Source organism: Plectropomus leopardus, chromosome 1 (assembly GCF_026936395.1).
Source record: "Plectropomus leopardus strain MGB_pleo_1.0 chromosome 1, ASM2693639v1, whole genome shotgun sequence".
NCBI classification, from domain to species: domain Eukaryota; kingdom Metazoa; phylum Chordata; class Actinopteri; order Perciformes; family Serranidae; genus Plectropomus; species Plectropomus leopardus.
The window spans coordinates 31,675,547-31,698,091 of NC_142176.1; the positions used below are offsets into that span (position 1 = coordinate 31,675,547).

Consider the following 22,545-nt stretch of genomic DNA (forward strand, 5'->3'; position numbering starts at 1 on the left):
AAATATTCAGTTTACAATAAACAGATAATAAACAGCAGCAAAATCCTTTTTTTTTTAAAAAAAAAAATCTTTCGGTCTTTTGCCTTTTGATAGAGGACAGCTTGAGAATGACAGGGAAGGGGGTAAAGCGAGAGGGGGGATGACACCCAGCAAGGGATCGTAGCTTAGAATCAAACCCCGGCCGCTGCAAGGACTCAGCCTGTATGGGGCACACACTCTACCAGTTGAGCTAGAGGTTGCCCCATTGGTTTCTTTTTTAACCCCTCATTCAATCTGAAACCATGTATTGTTTGGCATTTCTTGATTATTCTGCAGTTTTTTTAGGCATTTGATATCTCCTAGTAAAATATGACTCATTTAGTATTGTAATACCCCAGTTAAAAGGTCAATAATTGGGGTCTCTTATCCCTGCATTGAACCCCTTTATTACCCAGCAAGCAGTCGTGCCGGGTAATAAAGGGGTTATTACCCAGCAAGCACCAGTCTAGAACACTGAGAGCTGGAATGAGTTAAGCATCTGCCAAATTCCCTCAAGGATTCCTCCTTCTTGTCTCAGGCATGTTGAGAACCACTATTACACAAAAAGAATTACATCTCAACACATTGGGGGCACAAGATGGCTGCACATGTGGCTGTGCATGCAGGGTTTGCCTGCCACTCCAGCTCTTTGTAAGCCACTGCTTATCTGTCACTATGGCCCTCTGCAGTGGATATGTATACAGAGATGGGGATGGGGATGCCAAACAAAAGAGTTAATCTCATTCATTTGTAGGTGACTTGTGATCCATGTTGTCTTGCTTACTTTATAGAAGCTCTCTGATCCTTCTGAGCAATTCTCTTCTCAGGTTTTCAATATTACCGTTTTTCAGCGCTGATTAACTGAGCGATGCTCTGTTTGTTGTTGGTAGTTAGTAATGAAATTGGAGATGCTCGGGGGGGGATTGAATATGAGTAGCGTGTTGTGGCATGCCAGTCCCAAATGGCTTTAGAAGGAAATGGCAATGGGGTGCTGCAGCCCCTCCCCTCTAAGTCAATAATTAACACATGGCAATTAAACATGACTCTTTGGGGAATAGTTAATAAGAGGCCCAAAGCTGATTATTTGTGGGTGAAGAGACTCTAGAGATTGTTTGTTCCCCCACTTCAGTTCCTATGGAAATACAGTAAATAGTCATCAGAGGAGGACTTAATTTGCACTTACATATTTGTCCTTTTATTTCCAAAGGGAGAGAGCTGTATTAACATTGTCAGGGGACTTACTAAAACATGCAGTTTTAGTGTTTTCCTTATTCAACCTATTTCCTTAAAGCGCCTTAAGAACATCCTAGTAAAAAAATAGATGTAGGTTTCATCCAACAATAGCAGTAACTTTGTGGTGCCTTGTAGAGGTTAAGTCATGATTTCCCCATACAGTCAACCCAAGGACATAGCTGTCAACATGTTGAGGAGCTTAAGTCTGATTCTGCCTTACAGTAAGAGCTGTTCTCATTAGTCTGGACCTGACTGATGGCATTAATCTAAACCCTGTTACATTCCCTTTTCCTCCCTGTCTGCCACACAACTTTAACTGCTGAGTCAAGGACTGTTGACATGCCCCAGAGGTAATATAACCCAAACCAAATCAGAAGTGCAGCCAATGTCAATATACTGTGTATTTAATATCACGGTAAATTTATGTTTTCTGCAGCATCTGCAGTGTTCATGTCAAGTTTGTCATTCGTACAGACTAGAGTATTTTATTAGCTATGCAGGAGCAACATTTGTGAAGAGCAAGGGAATTTCCTTGCTTATGTAGGCAAGGATGCACCATTGTGACCATTCATCAGTCATGCCTAACTACTAACTATTGCCTAATTACATCTCTAAATAATACAACACTAAATGATCAAGAAATGATGCATACTTTATACTTCGCAACTAAGAAGGTGTCTTGGCAGTCACAGTTAACCTGAAGATGGAACGCTGAAGTTGGAGTATTTTGATGGTCATTCCCACGCATGGTTTTAGTTATTTTCAGTGTTCTGTGGTTCTTAGGCCCCTAGAAGAGTGTATAGTACAATCATGCCACACTGAAAATTCTTATAATGCAGACTGTATGCAGTGAAAATAAGAGTCTACAGCCATACTACCTACTTGAAGCTGTGCTACTACTACTACTGTAACATGCTAAGTTAATGATATAGGATATGATATGAAGTAGATGTCTCACAGTAGCATGATACTTACTACAGTATGGAAATGGCTTCTAATCCACAGTCCCACGCACAACACTGGGCTGTCCTCCAATACTTATATCACCACCAAAGCAGGCGGAGCATTCTCTATAACATGCTTTGCTCATTTCTTAATTTCTCATTTTCATGCACATATTTGTTGCTGCAAATATTTAAGACTTGAGTTATCCTTATTGTTTGACCCATACCTTTTGACCATGCAACACAAGGTTATGGAATCGAAGACAAAACATTGGTGAAAAATAAATGTTTAGAAAGTATAATTAAGTGGCTGACATCTCTGTAGGGAAATAAATTATTCATATTTTATTTGGTAAAAAATTTGCATCTGCTTGGAGAGCTCCATGGGAGAGAAGGGAATTGGGGGGAAATGAAAAGTGTGATAAAGGGTAGAGGGACAGAAAGAAAAGAAAAGTACAAATGGGAAACTAAAGAATGGCCATGAGGAAAGAGATCAGTAAAAATCTGAGAGAGAAAGGATTTTTAAAATGAAAAAGCATGAAGATGCAATTCTGTATAGCTCAGTGGGCAGAGTATGCTGCGACTGTAATATCGCCAAGGCTGGAAGTTAATAGGCTCACACACACACACACACACACACACACACACACACACACACACACACACACACACACACACACAAACAAACACAAAAGCACATACAAAAAACCTCTCTGCTGTAACATACTTAAAGGGAAGCAAGTTATTGTAAGGTACTTACAGTATATAGAGACATGGTTCAAGATGGAGTTTAAAGAAATACTATGAAATACTATGCAGAATTTTCCTTAAAACAAAACAATGTATAGCCTCATCTACAAATAATCCCTCTCAATCATCACTTAAGTCTCAATTTCCACAGAAAGTCTGGCCTCTGCTTGTTTTGTCCTACTTTTTTTCTTGTATTTTCTGTGTTTGGAATTTTTTTATGGATGTTATGTATCTCCACAGTGTGCAGGTTAGGTTGTGGCTTTATAAAAAGGTTTCGTCCAGGTGCCAGACCATAAGCTGCAGACATTCAAGAGACACAGCGCAGAAAACATAGCAAGGCGAAAAACTAGTGAGTCTGGGTTTGGCTTTTACTTTCATTTTTGCTGGCGACAATGTTTATAAACGTAAACTGACATTCCTGCATAGCACACCTTTAAATGATTGTTATATGAAGACCAGAATTTATTGAATTATGCAGCACTCCTTGTATTGTATCATTTTATTATGTTAGCAAATTGAAGTATCACAAAAAATGCAACACCAATTTCAAAATGCATTATCAACAGCCAAAACTTAATTTAACTTAGTTAAATCCAAAGAAGTTGGATGAAAAGTTTGTCAAACTCTTTCTTTAATTTGACTTATTTGCAAAAAGTGGGATAAAGAAGATTGATGCCATTTTCTGATAAATAAGAAGCTGTAGCCATGAGCCGGATAGCTTAACTTTGTAAAAAGACTGGACACAACTTGTCTGACTCTGTCCAAAGGTAACAAAATCAACCCACCAGCACCTCCAACTCAAATCATATCTTGTTTATTCTGTACCAAAAATGTAAAGATGACAAGTTGTGATTTTAATATGTAAAAGTCATATAACTATTTATTGGCAGTGGCACAGTAACTTACTGTAAACTTATCATCTCCATGAGGCTGCCAGACTTTGCTGATTGCCTGAGCTTTAGACAGAGCCTGACTAGCTGTTCCCCCCTATGCTAAACTAAGCTAACAGGCTGCTCGTTGTTACCACACAGATATAAAAGATGAATTAATCTTTTAATCTAATGATATAGCGCATTTCCCAAAATGTCATACTGTAGAAAAACAATAATTGGTTCTCATCCTCCTACATTTTGAGCACCCCCCTGCATCCTGAACCCCAACATTCTCCGAGTGCAGCAAGGGAGGCTGATGGTGGAATGATTACCTCCTAAATGCTGACTATGATTTGATTTAGCCAAGTGAAACCGGGGAGCTGGGATCTTCCTAGTGGCAGTGTGATGGCGGCCGTGCAGCAATAAGATAATTTCCCATCACAGGGGGTGTTATCAGCCCATCGCAGCATCAGGAGAGCGTCGACCCCACATGGTCGGTGTCTTTACATCCCTGTCAGCTCCTCCTCTCACACTCAGCAGTGATTAGTAAATATGCTTTGACTAAGACGCTGAGCTACCTTATGTAGTACAGTTGTTCTCATCCACAATATAAAAAGCAATAAGACATTATCTTGCATTTGTTTACTTGACTAATGCCCTTTTATGCTGTGAGAATCAAATCATAACATGCCGCAAAGCTCAGGATAAATGGTTGTTTTTGTAATGAATGTTAAAAAAATAAAAGGGCTGAGAGACATTTTGACGGAAATGATAATCCACGCCTTTGAAACAGGGCGCCATGCAGTGGCATGTCTAATGCAGGAGACATAAAGACATTAGACAAGATGCAGAATGTGGGTTATACCTGTCATCTTCGTCCTGGCATCACACGCAGACAAGCACATCTTTGCTGCAATACTCTGCAGCTAATAGGACTGCAGCTGGAGGTGTCTGCGATTGTTTTCTCGAGCTTTCCGTCTCACTGAGTAGAGGAGGAAAAGTTCCTCTCTGTGCAAGGATTCTATTTCATCATCAGATCAGTAAATGCTCAATTTTATGCCAAAGGGATTGTTGGGGATAAAGACTCAAACCCTTACCCCATGACAGAACTCATCCATCTCTCCACAGAGGCAGAGAGACCGGATATGTAAAAGCTTCTTTCTACATCTTATTCCTACAGTACGTGACATCGACACATATAAATTGTCAAATATTTCACTTAACATTCCGAAGAGGTGAACTGATATTTAAACTGAATCAGATGAGTGATTTCTTAGTGTAATAGTCAACTAAACTGCCTTATCTGCAGCATTTTTTTTTGTTGTAGATTGTGTTCATGTACTTTTATGTGCACACATTATACCCCTGCACTTGCAGATCTATGTATACCTTGCAGTGTTTATGAATGTCTTTGTGCAGCTAACAATGCATTACAAATCACAATTACAAGCTGGGCCATGCAACAGTTTGTTGCTAAGTGGTCACAGTCGAGGGAGCTGCATCATCTGTATGCACAGACTGACTCCAGACTGTTTTCTTTGTCTGTGAGGGACTCGAAAGGCTCTGGTCAAACACAACTAAAATCCATCTGAATTTGGCAAAGAGGGGAGGGAAAAAAGAGAACATGGCAGCAGTGAGCATTGTAGCAGCTTACCAACACAGCAGGGTGCCAGTCAGACTCATTCCAAAGTGGTTATACAGTAGTTTAGTCTGCCGGCATGTTTTATAACACTAGATTCTAACCTTCCTATGTGTTTCCTCTCCAACTCTACTCACATTGCTTGATTTTTAGGAAACCTGACAGCTTTTCTGTTCTCACAAAAAAACAATGTGACTTGCAGGAGACAGCTGTCCTTATTTACTGTGCTACATTTCCAAAAGATTGGCCTTTTGATGATCTCCTCCAAGATTAGAGGTGACTAGGGTAGTAGAGTGGGATAACAAAGAGGGAGACATCTGAGGTCAGCTGTGTCACTGAGTGGTAAGGCTGTTGGCAGCATAGAATTGGTGATCAAAGAGCACCTCCAGCATCACCCTATGAATGGATAATTTCTTCCTTTTTTTCCTACTTCTTTTTTCACTTTCACTGAGGGTCAAGGATTCTACATGTTATTATTCCCGAGGTGCTCTCAGTGTGCTTTGATCTGCATCTCTATTTCCTATACTGTGGCCTCAATGAAAGGCCATCCAACACATTTGAATGCTTTTATTTTTAACAACCTACGTAAAGACTAGAGGATCTGGATGCACACAGAGTCTTCACAGTAAAACATACAGTCACAATGCAGTGCTGCTAAGTGTTTTGGTGTATATGGTGTTTGAGGACACACAGTGATTTGTTTGTTACTACTGCAACACACAACATGTATTTAACACCAACAATACTTTTGTTGTATTAGTCATGTTCTGCATTCATATGCTTTTGTGTAAACAGAAATAATAATAAAACCTCTTTCTATTTTAATTAGTATTTCTGTATTTACACACACAAAAACCTTTAATTCACACACACACATATAAAGGCATGCGTTCACACAGAGGCACACACCATCGGTATCTCTAGCTCATCATCGTAATGTAACTTTCCTTCTTTTATCTGTGGTGGCCTTCTTTTCTCTATTGTTTTTATGCCTCTGTGCCAACAATAGTCAAGGCTGGAGGCAGGTTTTCAGGTTGCCAATCCATGCATCCATCCATCTGTCCCATTCTTGTAAACGTGATATCTCAAGAATGCCGTACAAAAAAACTCCTTTAAATTTTTCACAAACGTCCACTTTGACTCAACAATGGACTGATCAGATTTTGGCAGTCATAGGTCAAAAGTCAAGGTCACTAACCTTGACTGTATCATCTCGTGAACGTGATATATCTCATGAACAATTCGAGGGAGCTTTTTCAAATTTGACACAAACATCCACTGAGACTCAATGATGAACTGATTATATTTTGGTGGTTAATGGTTACTGTGACCATGCATCCAACCATTTTCACACTCATTTCATGCAATATCTCAAGAGGGCCTTCAGGGAATTTCTTCAAATTTGGCACTAACGTCCATTTGGACTCCAGAATAGACTGTTAAGAATTTGTTAGTCAAAGTTCAAAGGTCAGTGTGACCTAGCAAAACACATTTTTGGCTAGAACTTGAGAATTAATATGCTAATCATGACAGAATTTCACACAAATGCCTAATGAAATAAAATGATAGTAATATAATAATAGACATATATCCAAAAGTTTAAAGTTTAACTTCACTGTGACATCATAATGCTCTGCAACATGCTCTGAATTGGTGACACTAATCTTAGGTGTCCACCTTGAAACTGTGCTGATTGTATAGATCTTCTTTGCTGTCAGGGGAAAGGTATGTGTGACGCATCTATGTTTTCTCAGACATGGATAAAAACTGTCACTGCAACCTGAGTGGTTTGCAGAATCATACAGTCGCGAAGCAGTAATTCTAGTTTCTCACCTGTTACTGGATTAAATACAATGTTTGGATTTGTATTCAATCATACCTTTCCTTCTTTATATTACTGTCTACTTTTTATTGAAGGCTCCAAATGCACACTGAATTAAGGGCACTGCAATATCCTGCAACCAGCTTAGTGATTTTTGTACAGTATTTATAGATGCTATATTTGGATGTAACTGATTTGAGAGCTACAAATGAATGTTTTAGTGAATAAAGTGTCGAAAATGACAACTCCGACTGGATAATGAAGTGAGGCATTTACTTCACTCTGAGAATGTTTGAGTGGCATTCAGATCCAGATTAGCCACAGTGGTGAATGTTTTACAAGCTCCAGTGAATTGCCGGCATGACTAAGCACTCAACAATGATCACACCTTCCTCAATTCTCCAGTGTCTTTAAGGAGTGATACAATTGTTAAAATTTAGTTTAATGTGCCTACAAATTGATCTGGGCAATATGAAGAAAATTCAATAACACAATATTATTGACCTCTATTTAGAGTGCGAAGATATTGTAGGGTTGACACAATATTTATTTATTTTTGATAAATAATCATCAGTATTGTGGATGAAATGACTAAGTGGGTGAAGGCAAGTAATAGAACAGCCAGAACATTCTGGTAAGTGTAGAAAATGACAACTTCACTGTAATGCAGCCTTTAAAACCAGGAAAAGATACTGATGATATTACGATATCCAAAATCTAAGACAATATCTAGTTCAACATCACAACATCGATGATATATATACACACACACATATATATATATATATATGCCCAGCCTTACTTACAAATAATATGGAGTTAGTGCATTATGTCAGATCAGAGGCATGATCAAAGACTGGGAAAGTGCTGTGGACCCGGATGGCCTGTATGTATCAGTCTCCATTTCCTTGTGTGTCTGACCTCAGTGCCAGCTGTTCCCTGTGGCACTGTATTTGTGCTACAGCACTTTAGCCTTTGAGTTACCTGATTGTTGTGCATCTCTGTGTCCCTGCAGTACAAGCAGGTGGAGCAGTACATGTCCTTCCACAAGCTGCCAGCAGATATGAGGCAGAGAATCCACGACTACTATGAGCACCGTTACCAGGGCAAGATGTTCGACGAGGAGAGCATCCTGGGAGAGCTGAACGAGCCACTGCGAGAGGTGGGATAAGTGTTCCTGTCTGGGTTAGAATCTCCTGCACATGTGATGCATTCAGAAGCTTATGCTGCTGCTTGACATTCAGTTTTTTTTTCTTGAGGCCAAAACAAGAGTAAAACTGAGAGGAGCACAGTGTCTGCACAACTGACATTTTTGCTGTTGTTACTCTAATATCCCTCTTGTCTGAAACTGTGACAGGCCAATGCCTTTTTGTAAAGCACCAGCTCTTTTGCTGCTCTTCGCACTAACCGCTTTGTCTGTGTGCTCATGCAGGAAATCATCAACTTTAACTGTCGAAAGCTGGTGGCATCCATGCCACTATTTGCCAACGCCGACCCCAACTTTGTCACCTCCATGCTCACCAAACTGAAGTTTGAGGTGTTCCAGCCTGGGGATTACATCATCAGGGAGGGCACCATCGGCAAAAAAATGTACTTCATACAGCACGGGGTTGTCAGCGTACTAACCAAAGGCAATAAAGAGACCAAGCTGTCAGATGGCTCCTACTTTGGAGGTAAGACAAGCTGGCGCTGCACCAGAATCACAAACTCAAAGGTCACATACACAGAAACATCTTTCTGTGGAGCTTAAATCTGCTCTGTTTTAATATTAATAATGCTGTCCTTTGGTACCTTAGGAGGTTGGCTTGGGTTTAAATTTTGATTTCTGAGGCATTTGGATAATGCTATTTTGGCTCTGATATGAGCTCGTCATGAGCATGAAGTGGTATGTTGTGCAGTGCTTGTAACCTCACTTAAAATTCTGCTTCATGGTTTATGCAGTACTTTTCCCTTAATTTACATCATGAGCTGTCTCTTAAATGTAGGGCAAACCCAAATTAAGAAAACAGTACTTAGTGTAGCACAAATTAAGAAATATGCATTCAAAGGTCAAGGAGTCAGAAAGCTGTAAAATTACATACCATATGATGGCTTAAGACTTGTGCAATAACCCGAAGTTTTTATGCACTAACTCATGTTATGTTCTTAATCAGGGTCAGATAAATGCCCAGCCCTCTCATGGTCTCACAGAGCCTATGACACATGTAGGAGACAATGCTGCCATACTGCCCTCACCAAATACCAATTAATTTGCTCAGTGACAGCGTATCATTTAGACTACACTGTTAAGTAATGAGAAATGGTGGCAAAGCATTTAACAGCACATGACCTGCCTGTGGAAGTTTAATTACGTCTTGCCTGCTCAAGTCCATCTCCATGCCCTCTCTCCGGGGGGTTTCAGAGAAATAATGAAAAGATGGCAGGCAATCTATCTCTACACATGCCAAAACTAATCAACATTTTAAACAACATCGCCCCGGTTCTCTCCACGGCCATGTTGCGTGAAATGTTGTCCAAAATGTTCCTTCTTTCGGTCTCTCCTCAGCAAGCCAGATTCAAAGGGAGCTCACAGACTTGTTTCTAGCATAAGCATCGTGGCACAGTTTGTGTGACAGCTTGGACACTCTGCCGCTCAAAGACGCTGAACTGAGTGCACTCCAGACATCTAAATGCAAAACAGTGAATGCATCTACATTACATTTTTTTTTCCTTGAGTAAACATGAGTAGTGCAACCCACAAAAGTGTAAACGCAATGGTTTTGGAACCGAAACTGGCTTGCTCGCTTTAATCTTAAGCCTTGGATCTGTAATTATTTTCTCCTCTTGCGCATTTTAGGCACAAGGCTTTTGACTCCATTATCCTGTGACTATTCTTGGCAGTACCACTTCTCTCGTGGGGGTGGGGAGGTAAGGGTGGGGGCTAGTGAGGTAAGCCTAGAGCCACTGGGAGTTTGTTACCAAATACGAGTTAGTCATTCATGAAATTAATTGGTGCAGGATCAGCACAGGGAGTACGTGGCACATGTGGATCTCAGTGTGGCTGTCAGTATCAGCAAACAGGAAGTCAAAAGCAATATTTCTTTTTCATATTATGTGCAGAACACAGAGGCCTGCTCAACATGGTTTGCTAGGTTTTGAGTCTCTGTTGTGCATGTGAATAAGTGATCATGTGAATGAAATCCAGTCCTGAAGAGCTTTCTTTTTTGTCAAACACACAGCAAATCGTATGCGTATATGCTCATCAACATGTCAGCAAACTCATGTACCATAACCCTTTCATTCATAGACGACCTCAATTATTTACACAATTATATACTCAGCAGTCTGCTCCAGTTTGTTAGCTGTTGGATTAGCTCGAGCCAGAGAGCCTAAAGTGTAAAGTGGACACGACATGTCCTGGATGGGAGCGTCGGCTGGGCACACAGCGATCCAGTGGAGAGGGGAAATGTAATGTGACTGCAGTACTAACGCCAAGGGACACATGGATCTCTGCCAAGCCCGCTCTCTGGACGCCGCTCTGGGCTCAGAAAGAAAACATGCACCCTCCACCCCCAACGTCCACTTCCCTCTTTCTCTCCTTATAGTTCAGTATTGAGACACTTATCCGAACAGCATCTCCGCTGCCCTCTCAGTGCCCAGACAGAGCAGGTTATTGTGTTGTTATAGTTCATTCTTTGTTGCCTGCGGTAATTGATGTGTTGCCAGTGAAGACTGCGCCTCTCTCCTGGTGGGAGCAGAGCTCAGTGACCTTGTGGTGGCCCTACATGCCAGTCAGAGGTGCTTATCAAAAGCTGCCTTTGATTGCACCTCTAAGATGGCTCACTTTGCTTCTGAGTGAGTGGCTTGTAGCAGCCCTGTGAGTGGGGGTAAAAAAAATGAAAGTGAAACAGAGTCAGAGAGTGGGAGTAAGGAGCAAGTTGACTGCACAGTTTGCAACCTGCAGTATCATCTTTTTGGCTTTACTCAATCTGTGACCGGTTTTCTGTGAATGGTGCTCTCGTATTCCGTAGTTTTGTGAAGTCCTGGGTCCTCCCCTCTCTTTCCTTTTTTTGTTGCCTTTTTTCCCTCTCAGAGCTCAGACTAGCTGTGCTATAGAGCTGCCAAATGGCCACCCTGACTGAGTGAGTCACTGAGAGAGGCTGGCAGCAGCAAACGACCAGGTAATCCTCCTGGTCCTTAACCCACTTACACCCCTGCACCTCTTATTGTGGAGCATCAGCTGAAGATCAAGGCACTGCAGCAGTTGACTGAGTGACAGAATGGGGGATAGAATGATATACTATAGAGCTGTCTTGTATAATATGACAGGTCGGGTAGGATAGGATGATATGCGATACAATGCTGTGTTTTGACACGATGTATGACGTGACACGATCCAATATGTTGTGAGACAAACACACAAGGGTGCAATGCAGTTGACTGGTTGGGGAATATGACATGGTGCCACATGATGCACTACATGATACAAACACATACCACCATGTATGGTGTCCTATAAGAAAACTACTGAATGAATCTGTTTCACAAAATTAAAGTCAAAGACATTGCACATGCATTTCACCACCCCAACACAATTTTTTTTCTTTACAAATTGTATGTTAAAATAGCTGTGCCAGCAGCTCTGTGAGGCGGTACTTCATGACAGAAGTGCTTTGAGTCATTAGGTTTTATCTAAGCGTCAACCTGTGGGACTGAAAAATGATACCAGTGTAGAAGTGCCAACTACTGCCATTTCTTGAATATCCACTAGAGGATGGCTCCAAAAGCGAGTCAATCCCCATAGACCATCATGTTAAAATGCCAGACTTCACAGAAATAAACATGTTCATAGCTTGATGAAAAAAATCTGTTTTGGTTTGTATAGCTAGTTTTCTGTGACAACTGTACGAGGGGTGAATGTTTGAACTCACCCATTTAAATATTGTTCAGTCTTAAAGTTAAAGACAATTAAGTTTTTGCAATTTAGCTATTTTAGTTACAAAGAGGTGCAGCCCAATAAACATGTTGCTACCACAGCGAGAATGGTTAGGTTACATATTCTCATAGAGTATAGGCTTAGCTGTAGCTGGTGCTATGTCAGTGTGTTCTCAGTTCATGAAAGTTAATTGTAATGCTTTGATTACGTAAAAAGTCTTGTTAAGCAATTGGTTGTACTAAAAGACCCTCGAATAAGGAGTCTTTTAACAGTTTTCAGTTTTTACAGTAAGTACATTTTGTGTTTATGGTTGTAAGTCTGTTTTTGATAGCAAAGAATATCATTAGCATTGTCACAACTGACCATATCCAATAATGCATTGTGCGAACAAAGCTAGCAGCTAGTGTTAGGCTTATCTCAGCCCACTCATCCAAATATGGTCACTTCTGGCTCAAAAATCGAAGATGGCAACAGCCAAAAATGCCAAACGTGAAGCTTCAAAACTTGGGTCCATAAACCAGTGGGTGACGTTTCTGTGGCTACATTCATTATTTTATAAAGATTATAGCTTTATCCCCTGTGGACCATGAGTGTCTGTTTAAAGATTGTGCTAATCCATCCAAAAGTTGTTGGCATTATATCGGTCTGGACCAAAGTGGTGGACCGACCAACATTCTTTGCAATCCCTTGCTCATATTTAGCATGGCTAAATACTATTGATAGTGTCGTGTAATTGCCAGTAATCTCTATATTGTTTATTTCGATTGTTATTATTTATTTTGTTCAGATTGTTATTATTTTTAGGACAAGAAAAAAGCGAGGAGTATTTTAGCAGATCGCCCCCATACTCTCTTCAGCCAGTGTGAGCTCCTGAGCTCTGGGAGGCGTCCCTCCACCAACTAAAAATGTCTTTAAAAAGTCCTTCATCCCAAGTGCCATCAGTATACTCAACTCAACAAAATGACTGATGAGTTTTAAACCACAGACAGACAATGACATGAACTGATTGATGACCTGTTTATGTTTTTGTTTGTTTTATCGTTTGCTTTTTACTGTGTTGTCTTCTTTGTTTGGTGGGCCGAAGACAAATTTCCACCCTGGTGGACAATAAAGACATATTCTATTCTATTCTATTCTGTTATATTCTAAAGTACAGTATGCCTTTGTAATCGACAGGTGGATTTGCATCTGTTGTGGTCCTGGTTTATTGTGTCTTTTGTATCTTACCAACATAACCAGTCTCAGTTCAAAGGATGAAAAAGAGACAATGAAATGTGAAGGAGTGCCGGCATCAACCACAGTGCAGAAAAACACCAGATATCCCTAAACTGTCTTTGTATGCCAGCCAAACATAAGGTGTTGCCCAACTGTACTAATGCTGTTAGGGAGTGAGCATGGCATGTCACGGGGAATCAGGCAGCCCACTGTGGATGTTTCAAAGGTTAGAGAGTGTCCGCTTCGTGGGCTGGGGGCTGTGTTGGGGAGGGAGATGGGAGGTGACAGCAGGACTCAAAGTCCAGGTGAGCTTTGCCAGACCAGGCTGCAGGACACAGATACTTTATCACAGACCAAGCAGTCCTGCTCATACTCATTAATTCAGATCCATGCACACTTATAAGCGAAGAGGGAGGCGGGTACACCCATACACACACAGAATCACATGCGGACGCATGCACACTGAGACTTAAACTTATTTAAAAGAACATTCAAAGGCCAAAATTTGCATTCGTTTCGATTCATGCACGGAAGTCTGCAGGTACAGGCATTTTCACATGCAGCATACAGTACATCTTAATCTATTGCCAAACATGAGTCTTTATGTGAGTTGTAGTCTGTCAGTTATCTTTATCCTACTTACATTCTCTCTACTGTACATATTCAGGGTGACAAGCTGTGATTGGAAATCAAGTTATAGATTGCTGTATTTCAGAGATACCTTGAGTAAATTAAATGTTTATATCTAAATTTCAATATCTTCTTTCCATTTACCAGTGTGTCCATTGTCTAAATGAGCACCTTTAACCTTTTACTCCTTGATGCATTGCCTTTCTTAAAGAATTATCTCTTGGGTATTAATGATTTTTTGATGATGATTTCATTATGTTATAACATATTATAACATAATATAATATATTATAACATTATGTTCATATTCATTATGTAAAAACAGTAAGCTAAGGCACACAAGATGCTCCCATTTCAGGTTTTCTTCCTGTATTCTTTTCTCTCCTACACATTTACACATACTCACTGACATCTTACATGGCATGCAGTCTGCTCTCCACTTTTAGAGCTGGTGCAGAGACTCAGGGGAAACATCTTTTCAGTAAGAGCCCAGGACACGTGGGCTGCACCATCCAACAAAAGACCAGTCATGTGTGTTCTCTCTAAGGTCACTGCACATGTCGTCATAGTCCTCCTTTCCCTGAGCAGCATCCAATTTTAATTGGTGTCATTCAATTTTGATGAATGCATTGTCAGTAAAGTGTGAAAATGAAACATATTATGGCAAAGAAACATCTTCTAGTGCACAGATGTAGTTTTCTTCAAGAATCTGAAGCATCTTTGTGTCTGTAGCACTAACTTGCCAAACACAGTTTTGGGAGAAATCACAGCTGGGCCAGATAAACTCAAATCAGAAGAGGTCAGCAAGGGGACAGGACAGGAATGTTTATCAAGTAAACCCTCAAAGTTTATTCTCAGAGTTGCATCTTTGTTTTTATCTTCTTTTTTTTTTTTACTTATTCTATTCTTAAATACTGCTTTTAGAACCAAAAATATTCAGTATGATGACATGTTTTATTCACAGCCAATCAGCTATCTTGTGTCATGATGATTGTATACTATTACTTTGCTAATTTGAGCTGATAGAGCCCACAATTTTGGGCTGATTATGAATCATCTCATTCTTGGTGAGGACCACACAAAAACAGGTTATTGTAGAGGCAGCAGTCAGTCTGGGGAGAAAACACACACCCCTTACAAAATACAGGCAGAGCTACACCAACTAAGCCTGTCCTGTGATTTCATGCAGGATTTAGGAAGCGTTGCGATGAGTCACAGGAGATGTGAGTAAGCAGTGGGAGTAGAGCATTCATAAATAAATTGAAGGCAACTCACGAACCATGCGCAAGAGCAATTGAACAGTGCAGTGCAGAAGTTCACCCGTCACTCAGCACTGTAACATGTGTTATGGTTTGCATTTTAGAGTAGATGGCTATGATAAAATAACATTTCACACAATCTATTAGTTCATGTACAAATCTAACATAATCATAGTTTAATTTTTTAGATGAACATTTTCGGGCTCTATAAAAACTTTAAGTAGGAAATAAATAGGATAAGTTTAATACAAAAACAGTATATATATTGAGAGAAAAATAGAAAAGCTGTGAAAAATCAAAACTTAAGAAACCTACCCAGATCAAAACCTTGTTCATTTGTAGATTATTTCTCCTAAAATAGGTTTTCACTTTGATTTTCCAACCAAACCATTTACCTTTTTGTGTGAAACCAACATTTAGCAAAAACAGCCATTACTTTATTTTGACATCCCACTTAACCTAGATGCTAATTTTACAAGTGCTAATATTCAGGACAGTGTTGAGCTTCAGCGCAGCCACCTGCATTTAGCCCCAACGCACTCACAGATATCCACTAATCTCTTATTGTTTAGCTTGGAGCAGGTTGCACCAGACCCAGACCCTGCCATGGATTTTTTCCCCTGCACTTTAGGTCAGATGGCACCGCTTAGTGTCTGGGTTTCACTTGCTTTCTGCAAAGACAGTTAGATGAGGCCAGAGGGCTCACTGCAGCTCACCGCCTCATCTTGGCAGTGTTGGCTTCATCCAGAAAGCTACGGGACAAGAGGATTTAATACAGAGCTGTGATGCTCCTCTCCAGAGGGGATTACTGGAGCAGTGCTGCGGGAAATGGACCCCCAGCACAGCTCCAGCCAGGGCTGCCCTGCCATCACACACTTACAGTCCACACACAAAAAGACATTCGCAAACACACAGTGTACACACAAGCACAGACAGAGGAGCTGGGTATTTTTACTCTCTCACATTCACACAGCTCTCTTGCTAACTTGGCCATCGTTCATTCACCCATGCTCTCTCTCTCTCACACACAAACAGTAAACCACCGCACATGAGGTTGTTTTTATGCTCTTCACAGAGTACATATTCCTCATTCATGTCAAATCATGCATCCTCTCTTTATCTCTTGCCCTATCTCATTTTTCTAACCATCAAATAATCGTAACCACTTTACACCCAGTGACCAGAAAAATGAAAAGCCTGGTACAAAATAATGTAATCCGTTGCAATCGCTGTGTAGTGAAGGCTACGTATGTGAACTGGGTAGGCTATATTTGAGGCCATATTTATTGGTAGCGGAGGTGTTTCCGCCGTCCCTCCATATATGTAAACAGGGTGTAACAAAAAAAGTGTCACAGGGGAATATTTCTATTGTAGGGCTGTTGTTTAAGATTGCTTTGTATAGTTCAGGTGGACAGGGGATATATTCTAAGATATCACTTATCTTAATGGCAACCTGAGCTCCAATTCCTGTGGGGTTTCTTTGCCAGATAAGTCATACCATGAGGTGTATGTTAGGGCGTAGAGATGTTTCTTCTTCTATGGAGCACATTATGGTAACTTGCCAGTAGGAGGAGAAGTGCAATGGGGGAAGTTTAATCTGCAATCAAGCAGCAGACTGCAATTTTGTAGTCAACCTTGAGCGAATTTTGTGCCATCAGCCTGCTCAGAGTAGGTGAACCATGCACTACACTACAACTGGCGCTTCCTTGAAGATCCCTCCAAAATCACTTTTTAAAAGAAAACTTTGTTTAAGGTCATGTGTAACTTGTCTTTTCACTTTTTTTCAAACTGTTGAAATCAATTTGCACACATATTTTTCTGATTATTTCAGTGATGTCAGGGAGGCAGAGTGAAGATTAAATATCTGGTGCTTACCAGCGTCTGTCAGCGACAACAGTTAGCATGCTGTGGCTAATTAACTGAAAGGCTTTCCCACTCAGTTAATTATCTCCTTATGCAGCTGCCTGATATGGATATCCTTTACAGAAAGTTTTCCATCTGCAGCTCTTAATTTGAGTGCAGTGCTTTGTCAAATTGCAGTTGGCTTCCTTTATCAAATTTTACACAAACAACAGGCTGCTACAAAGTCATCATATAAACTTTTACACTCTAGCTGACATCAAACTGTCCAGTCATATGTTGGTGTGTAACAGCCATCTAGTTTATACAGTAAATGATCAACTAAACTGATATCCTTGGGACAAGATAGATGTCAGCCTATGGCTGATGATGAACATAATTAACAAAACCTTCAGTATGAATACCATGCATATAAGTTGAGTATTGCTGTATTATCCAAAAAAGTTTGGCCTTAATCCAAAGATTAAACCTACATAAGACACCATGTCTCATTTTAACTTCAAATAGAGGTGATTTCTTTTATTTTTTTGTGATCATTAATTTGCAAAAATAAACATGTTTTTTTAGTCCTTGTAACTGCTGGCACAGCTACAACCATGACTAGACTTCTTGCAGATCTTCAAATGACTTTCACCTGACTGGTAATTTAGTTTGACCATCAAGCTGTTACACAGAAAAATATGTACATCTCAATAGTTCTAAAATATATTGACATTTAGTTGGGATAAATTATGTCCAACAAAAAATATCCACTCAGACTGTGGGTCTTTGTTCTAATATCAGTGTAGTTTCTGGCACCATGCCCAGCCCACATGGCTTTTACAAGGCAGTGTATCAATTTCGATTTACAAACTGTGAGCAGTATGGAAAACATGAGCAATATGTTATGTATGCCTTCACATTTGACATTTATCAAATAAACTGATGTCATATTCTTTATGTGTATTATTAAGTGTAGTTTACCGAGTTCACAAAGCTTCAGAAACAAAACTCTTACTTTGCTTCTCAGTCCAACTTCTTGTATTTATCAAACCAAAAAAAAAGAAAATTCAGGATTTGTGTTCTGAGTTCTTACAAAGGTGCCTGCAGGTTATTATTAGAAGTTTCAAACTGCACTCAGAGCACAGGCTGATGAGACGGTCACGGAGCTCACTAAAGCGTACAGTGCTGCATCCTGCAAAGCCACACCCATCCGAGTGAATTATGCCAGTCGTTTAGGCACGGATATGAGTAAAAAAACACTCATCCTGTTGTCTTTATTTTTTTGGAGCGCCCCTTCTATGTTAAAGCTTGCTAAACACAACTCACCCATTTGCTGAAGAACACTAGCTTTTTGCTAAAAGGTTGAAGGAAAAAAGTGCCCTCCCAGGTTGTAATAAATGACAGGGAGCAAGGTCATAGCAGGTCATGAATAAGCATTTCCCGCAAACCCTCTTTCTTGTTCCTTGTAACTTTTCAGAAGAGAGTAACCAAATTAAATCAGTGGTGAGTAGAAATAATGGGTTTTTTTCTAAAACATACAGCTTTAGAACATTTCAATAAGGACATATAAAATACACAAGGTGGGAAGGTGGTATACTCTGCACACTGCAGCTGTTACAATCACAAGTAATTTTACTGATATTGTTTTATTGTTACTTTGAAGACTGTGTAAAACATTCAGTGTGCAAGGGGCGCATCTACAGTAGGAAAACAGCAGAAAATCTCTTCCTTTTTGGGCCCCAGTGTAGCTGCACCAGTTGCTATAGGGCACTGTTGATGTTTACGTCAGTGGCTCTTGCTGTGTGTGTTTGTGCAGGTCAGGGAAATGTTAATACAAAACCCACATACAACAATATATTAGATGTGCAATATCCAAAAGGGAAATTTGGACAGTGGAGAAAAAAGCAGTTATAGTGAGAGAGTCAAACTATGCATGAGATTTCTTGAGATAACTTGGATGAAGAATTCTTTAAAAATTTGATTTGATGTAGGCTACAGGGGGAAGTAGGAAAGTGCATTCTGTGAAAGAATTGAGAGCATGTGTGTGTAGATGAGCTGGAAATGGGTTTCTGAGAAAGAGTGAGTGTGATAGCAAACGCAGCAAGGGAGGGCTGAAGATGAGATGAAAGCTAAGGAGAAAAGACATTGGGGAATGTGTGCAAACACATGGCACCCTAACATATACTGTACATACCTCAAAGTCTCCTAATCCCTGTCTATATAAATACACACATACATACACTGTATAGCATTTTATAGATGAATGCCATACAGGTATGTAAGTATAGTAATATACATTTGTATATAAAGTATATATGAATACATAGCCAGTTTTTTCACCCTACCTTACTCTCCCATACTGCCTTGGTCTCATGAATAAAACACTGGCATGCATACAGATATAGCACTTTGACATACATTTGTGTACTGTATGCAAAAACACACACACCCTGAGTAGTCACTGGCTCTCACCCCACTTGAATAGTTCCTGCACACACATGCCACATCTGCATACAGTACAGACACACTTGCACCCACACACATCATCTCTGCGCCAGAGGTCTACAGCAGCGCAGCTTGTTTAATGGAGCATTATTTTCCTGTGCGGTCATGGCGGATGAGGGCTGTCAGACTGCTAAGCTCTGAAAATGGCATCAAATGGTGCACTGATGGATTACAGAAAAGTAGTAGTTTGTAAAGTGTAGTTTTAATGCTAAAAAAATCAAAACAAAATAACTTGTGAGCTCTTGTTTTGTTTAGAAAGTGTTATGTCACTTTTTTATTATGGGGAAAATTTTTTAAAAAGTCCAACTCTTAAGCTCATGCTGAAAGAGGTAAGGTTAAATTGCAAATACAGAATCTATAGTAGAACTGTTGTAACTTTTTTAAATGTCCGATGAACTCAAAAACAGTTGGAACTCTGAGTTAAACTCACATTACTGTATCTTGTCTGCTGTGTTTTGTTGCAGAGATTTGTTTGCTGACGCGGGGCAGAAGGACAGCCAGTGTCCGAGCAGACACGTACTGTCGCCTGTATTCATTGTCTGTGGACAACTTCAATGAGGTGCTGGAGGAGTATCCTATGATGAGAAGGGCCTTTGAGACTGTTGCGCTGGACAGGCTGGACCGTATTGGTAAGAAAATAAGATTTAAACAATTTCAGAGGGAATCGTTAAAATTCTTTACATGTCACAAACTGCTTTTGCAAAATTTCATCAGGACATAAAGGCCTCAGTTATCAGAAATGAACAGTAATGGAAATCTTACCATCACTTCAATGTGTATTTTTTTTATGTATCACATCTCAGTTTTGCTTCCTGCTTTTACTGACTTCCTGACACTGATAGGAACAGCAAAATGCATCAAGCCAGAGCCACAGACAAAACTTTGGGGCTGTTAAAATGTCCTCACTGATACTCATAGACTGAAATTAGTTTCAAAGTCATCTGCATATAAACATGCAGATAGAGCTCTGGTTTTGAAATCCCTGCGTGACTTCTCTTTCACATACAATTGATATTCTCTCCATATCCATCGCTGTTCCCAGGCTCAGTCTGAGTAGATGAAAAATTCACAATGAAAGGCACGCCTGTATCATCACTCAGCCATCGCTGCATGCTCTGTTTTATCCTCAGCTATGTTTAGAATGGAAGATAGAGAAATTGCTTTAGGGGGTCTCTTTGTAGAAAATGGCTGCTTTGAAAAGATGTGGTGGGCTGATAGCGATGTTTCTGTGAGATGGTCTCTTGCGTACGTCCTTTCTCCTGGGCTCCATGCTCATGTACACCCTCCTTCCCTAATTAAGTCACTCACACAGCAATGATCCACAAATTAATTACAGTCTTGATGGACTTTGCACAATCTGATTGGAGGTGTGCAGGTGATAGCGGGTCAGGCGGTGCCAGGGTTGAGCTGGATGTAGATACAATACCTCAATGCAACATCTTCACTAATCTGCCAACAGTCATACCAGAAAATGGAGAGATTGATCTGGGCTTAATTGCATTAACAATATCTGCGGGTTTCACACCCTTTTGTTAGCACCAAATTGAAAATGGCAGTCATATGAATTAACCCTGTCATCGCTAGTGTGACCATTCAACAATGACTAATGGACTTTGCGGTCAGAGTAGCACACATTTCTCCAGGAGGCTGGGTCAGCAGTTAGTACGGCTGTCATAGTGACGCAACTGCAACTCGTCTCTTTGACCTTGTGCTCAGCTCACAGGGACTCCGGAGTGCATGTGTTCCAAGGGAGGAAAGTGAAGGAATATAACTAAGAGCAAGCATTTATGAGAAGAACATTTTGAAAAATATTTTGTCATCATGTTTTTGTGTGTTGAGTTGGGTTATCCCACAGAAGTCATTGCATTTTAGAACAATAAGATTTCAAATTCATCCCTGATTTTTTTTTTAATGCTTGATTAAAGGAAAAATTTGTACTATAGCAGACACTAATACTGATGGGTTTTTTTTTTGTTGTTTGTTTGGATTTTGTTTTGTTATCTGTTCCCCCTTCTGTGCCAGGTAAGTCAAAAAAATCTCATTATAGAAACAACAACCCTGAACTGTTTTTAAGGCATTCAACCATTTATGCCATCTTTTAATGAGCACAGTATCTGCCATACACATTTATGAAACAGCCTTTAAATTAGCCTTCTTTACATGAAAAACAAAAAGCTAACTGATTCACAAGCCATTTTACTACATGTATCATAAATTCCACTTTAAGATATAATATCTATTTTATATTTCTGCAGAAAAATTGACACATGTTTCCATTGAACTACTGTGCTCATTCAAGTGTCTTGCCAAAAACTACATTTTACAAGATTACATTTGAACAGAATGGGAACATTATATTTTACTTTTGCCAAGTACTCATATCTACCAAAGAGAGCTTAAATGCATCATAATGTAACTCAGTTCAACTTCTGTCAGCAGTTAGTTCTGGCAACTCTGCTGCTAACAGCCAACAGTAATTCCTCAAACTGATGTCAACAGGAATGTGTTGTCCACAATGTAGCATTATCAAGGAAATAGTAGAGTGAGTCCCCTGACGTCCAGAGGACATCTCTGTTCATCCCAAACACGTTTTCTGTTGTCCCTGAGATGATGGGATGTCGTTAGTATTGACATCCCTACTTCCCTTTCATATTGACATTCAATAACAGGAGAGAAAATATGACACTAAAGAGGTAGTTGTATGCTTGACCCATTATCTCAGTGCAGCTTACACTCTATCACAGTCTAAACCTGCATCGTGTGGTACAATGTTTGCTTTATGTTTTGTCCCTGTTACCTAGGGAATCTCAGTAAGAGCTAGTCAAACATACACCGCCTACACCTCAGGCTGTCATCCTGAGCTTCTGTCTCCGGGTAGTTATCTCCCACCTATCTTTTGTT

At 40.1% G+C, this 22,545-nt stretch overlaps 1 protein-coding gene across 3 annotated transcripts in view; it reads left to right on the forward strand.

The window, feature by feature from the left end:
• Positions 1–22,545, forward strand: part of hcn4 (hyperpolarization activated cyclic nucleotide-gated potassium channel 4) — a 90,572-nt gene that overhangs the window by 55,414 nt on the left and 12,613 nt on the right. For all 3 annotated transcript variants that reach the window (XM_088080075.1, XM_088080081.1, XM_042515660.2), the window contains 3 exons: positions 8,294–8,440; positions 8,711–8,951; positions 20,109–20,273. In XM_088080075.1, the coding sequence (XP_087936201.1) occupies positions 8,294–8,440; positions 8,711–8,951; positions 20,109–20,273 (553 nt within the window). The remainder of the gene's footprint in view (positions 1–8,293; positions 8,441–8,710; positions 8,952–20,108; positions 20,274–22,545) is intronic.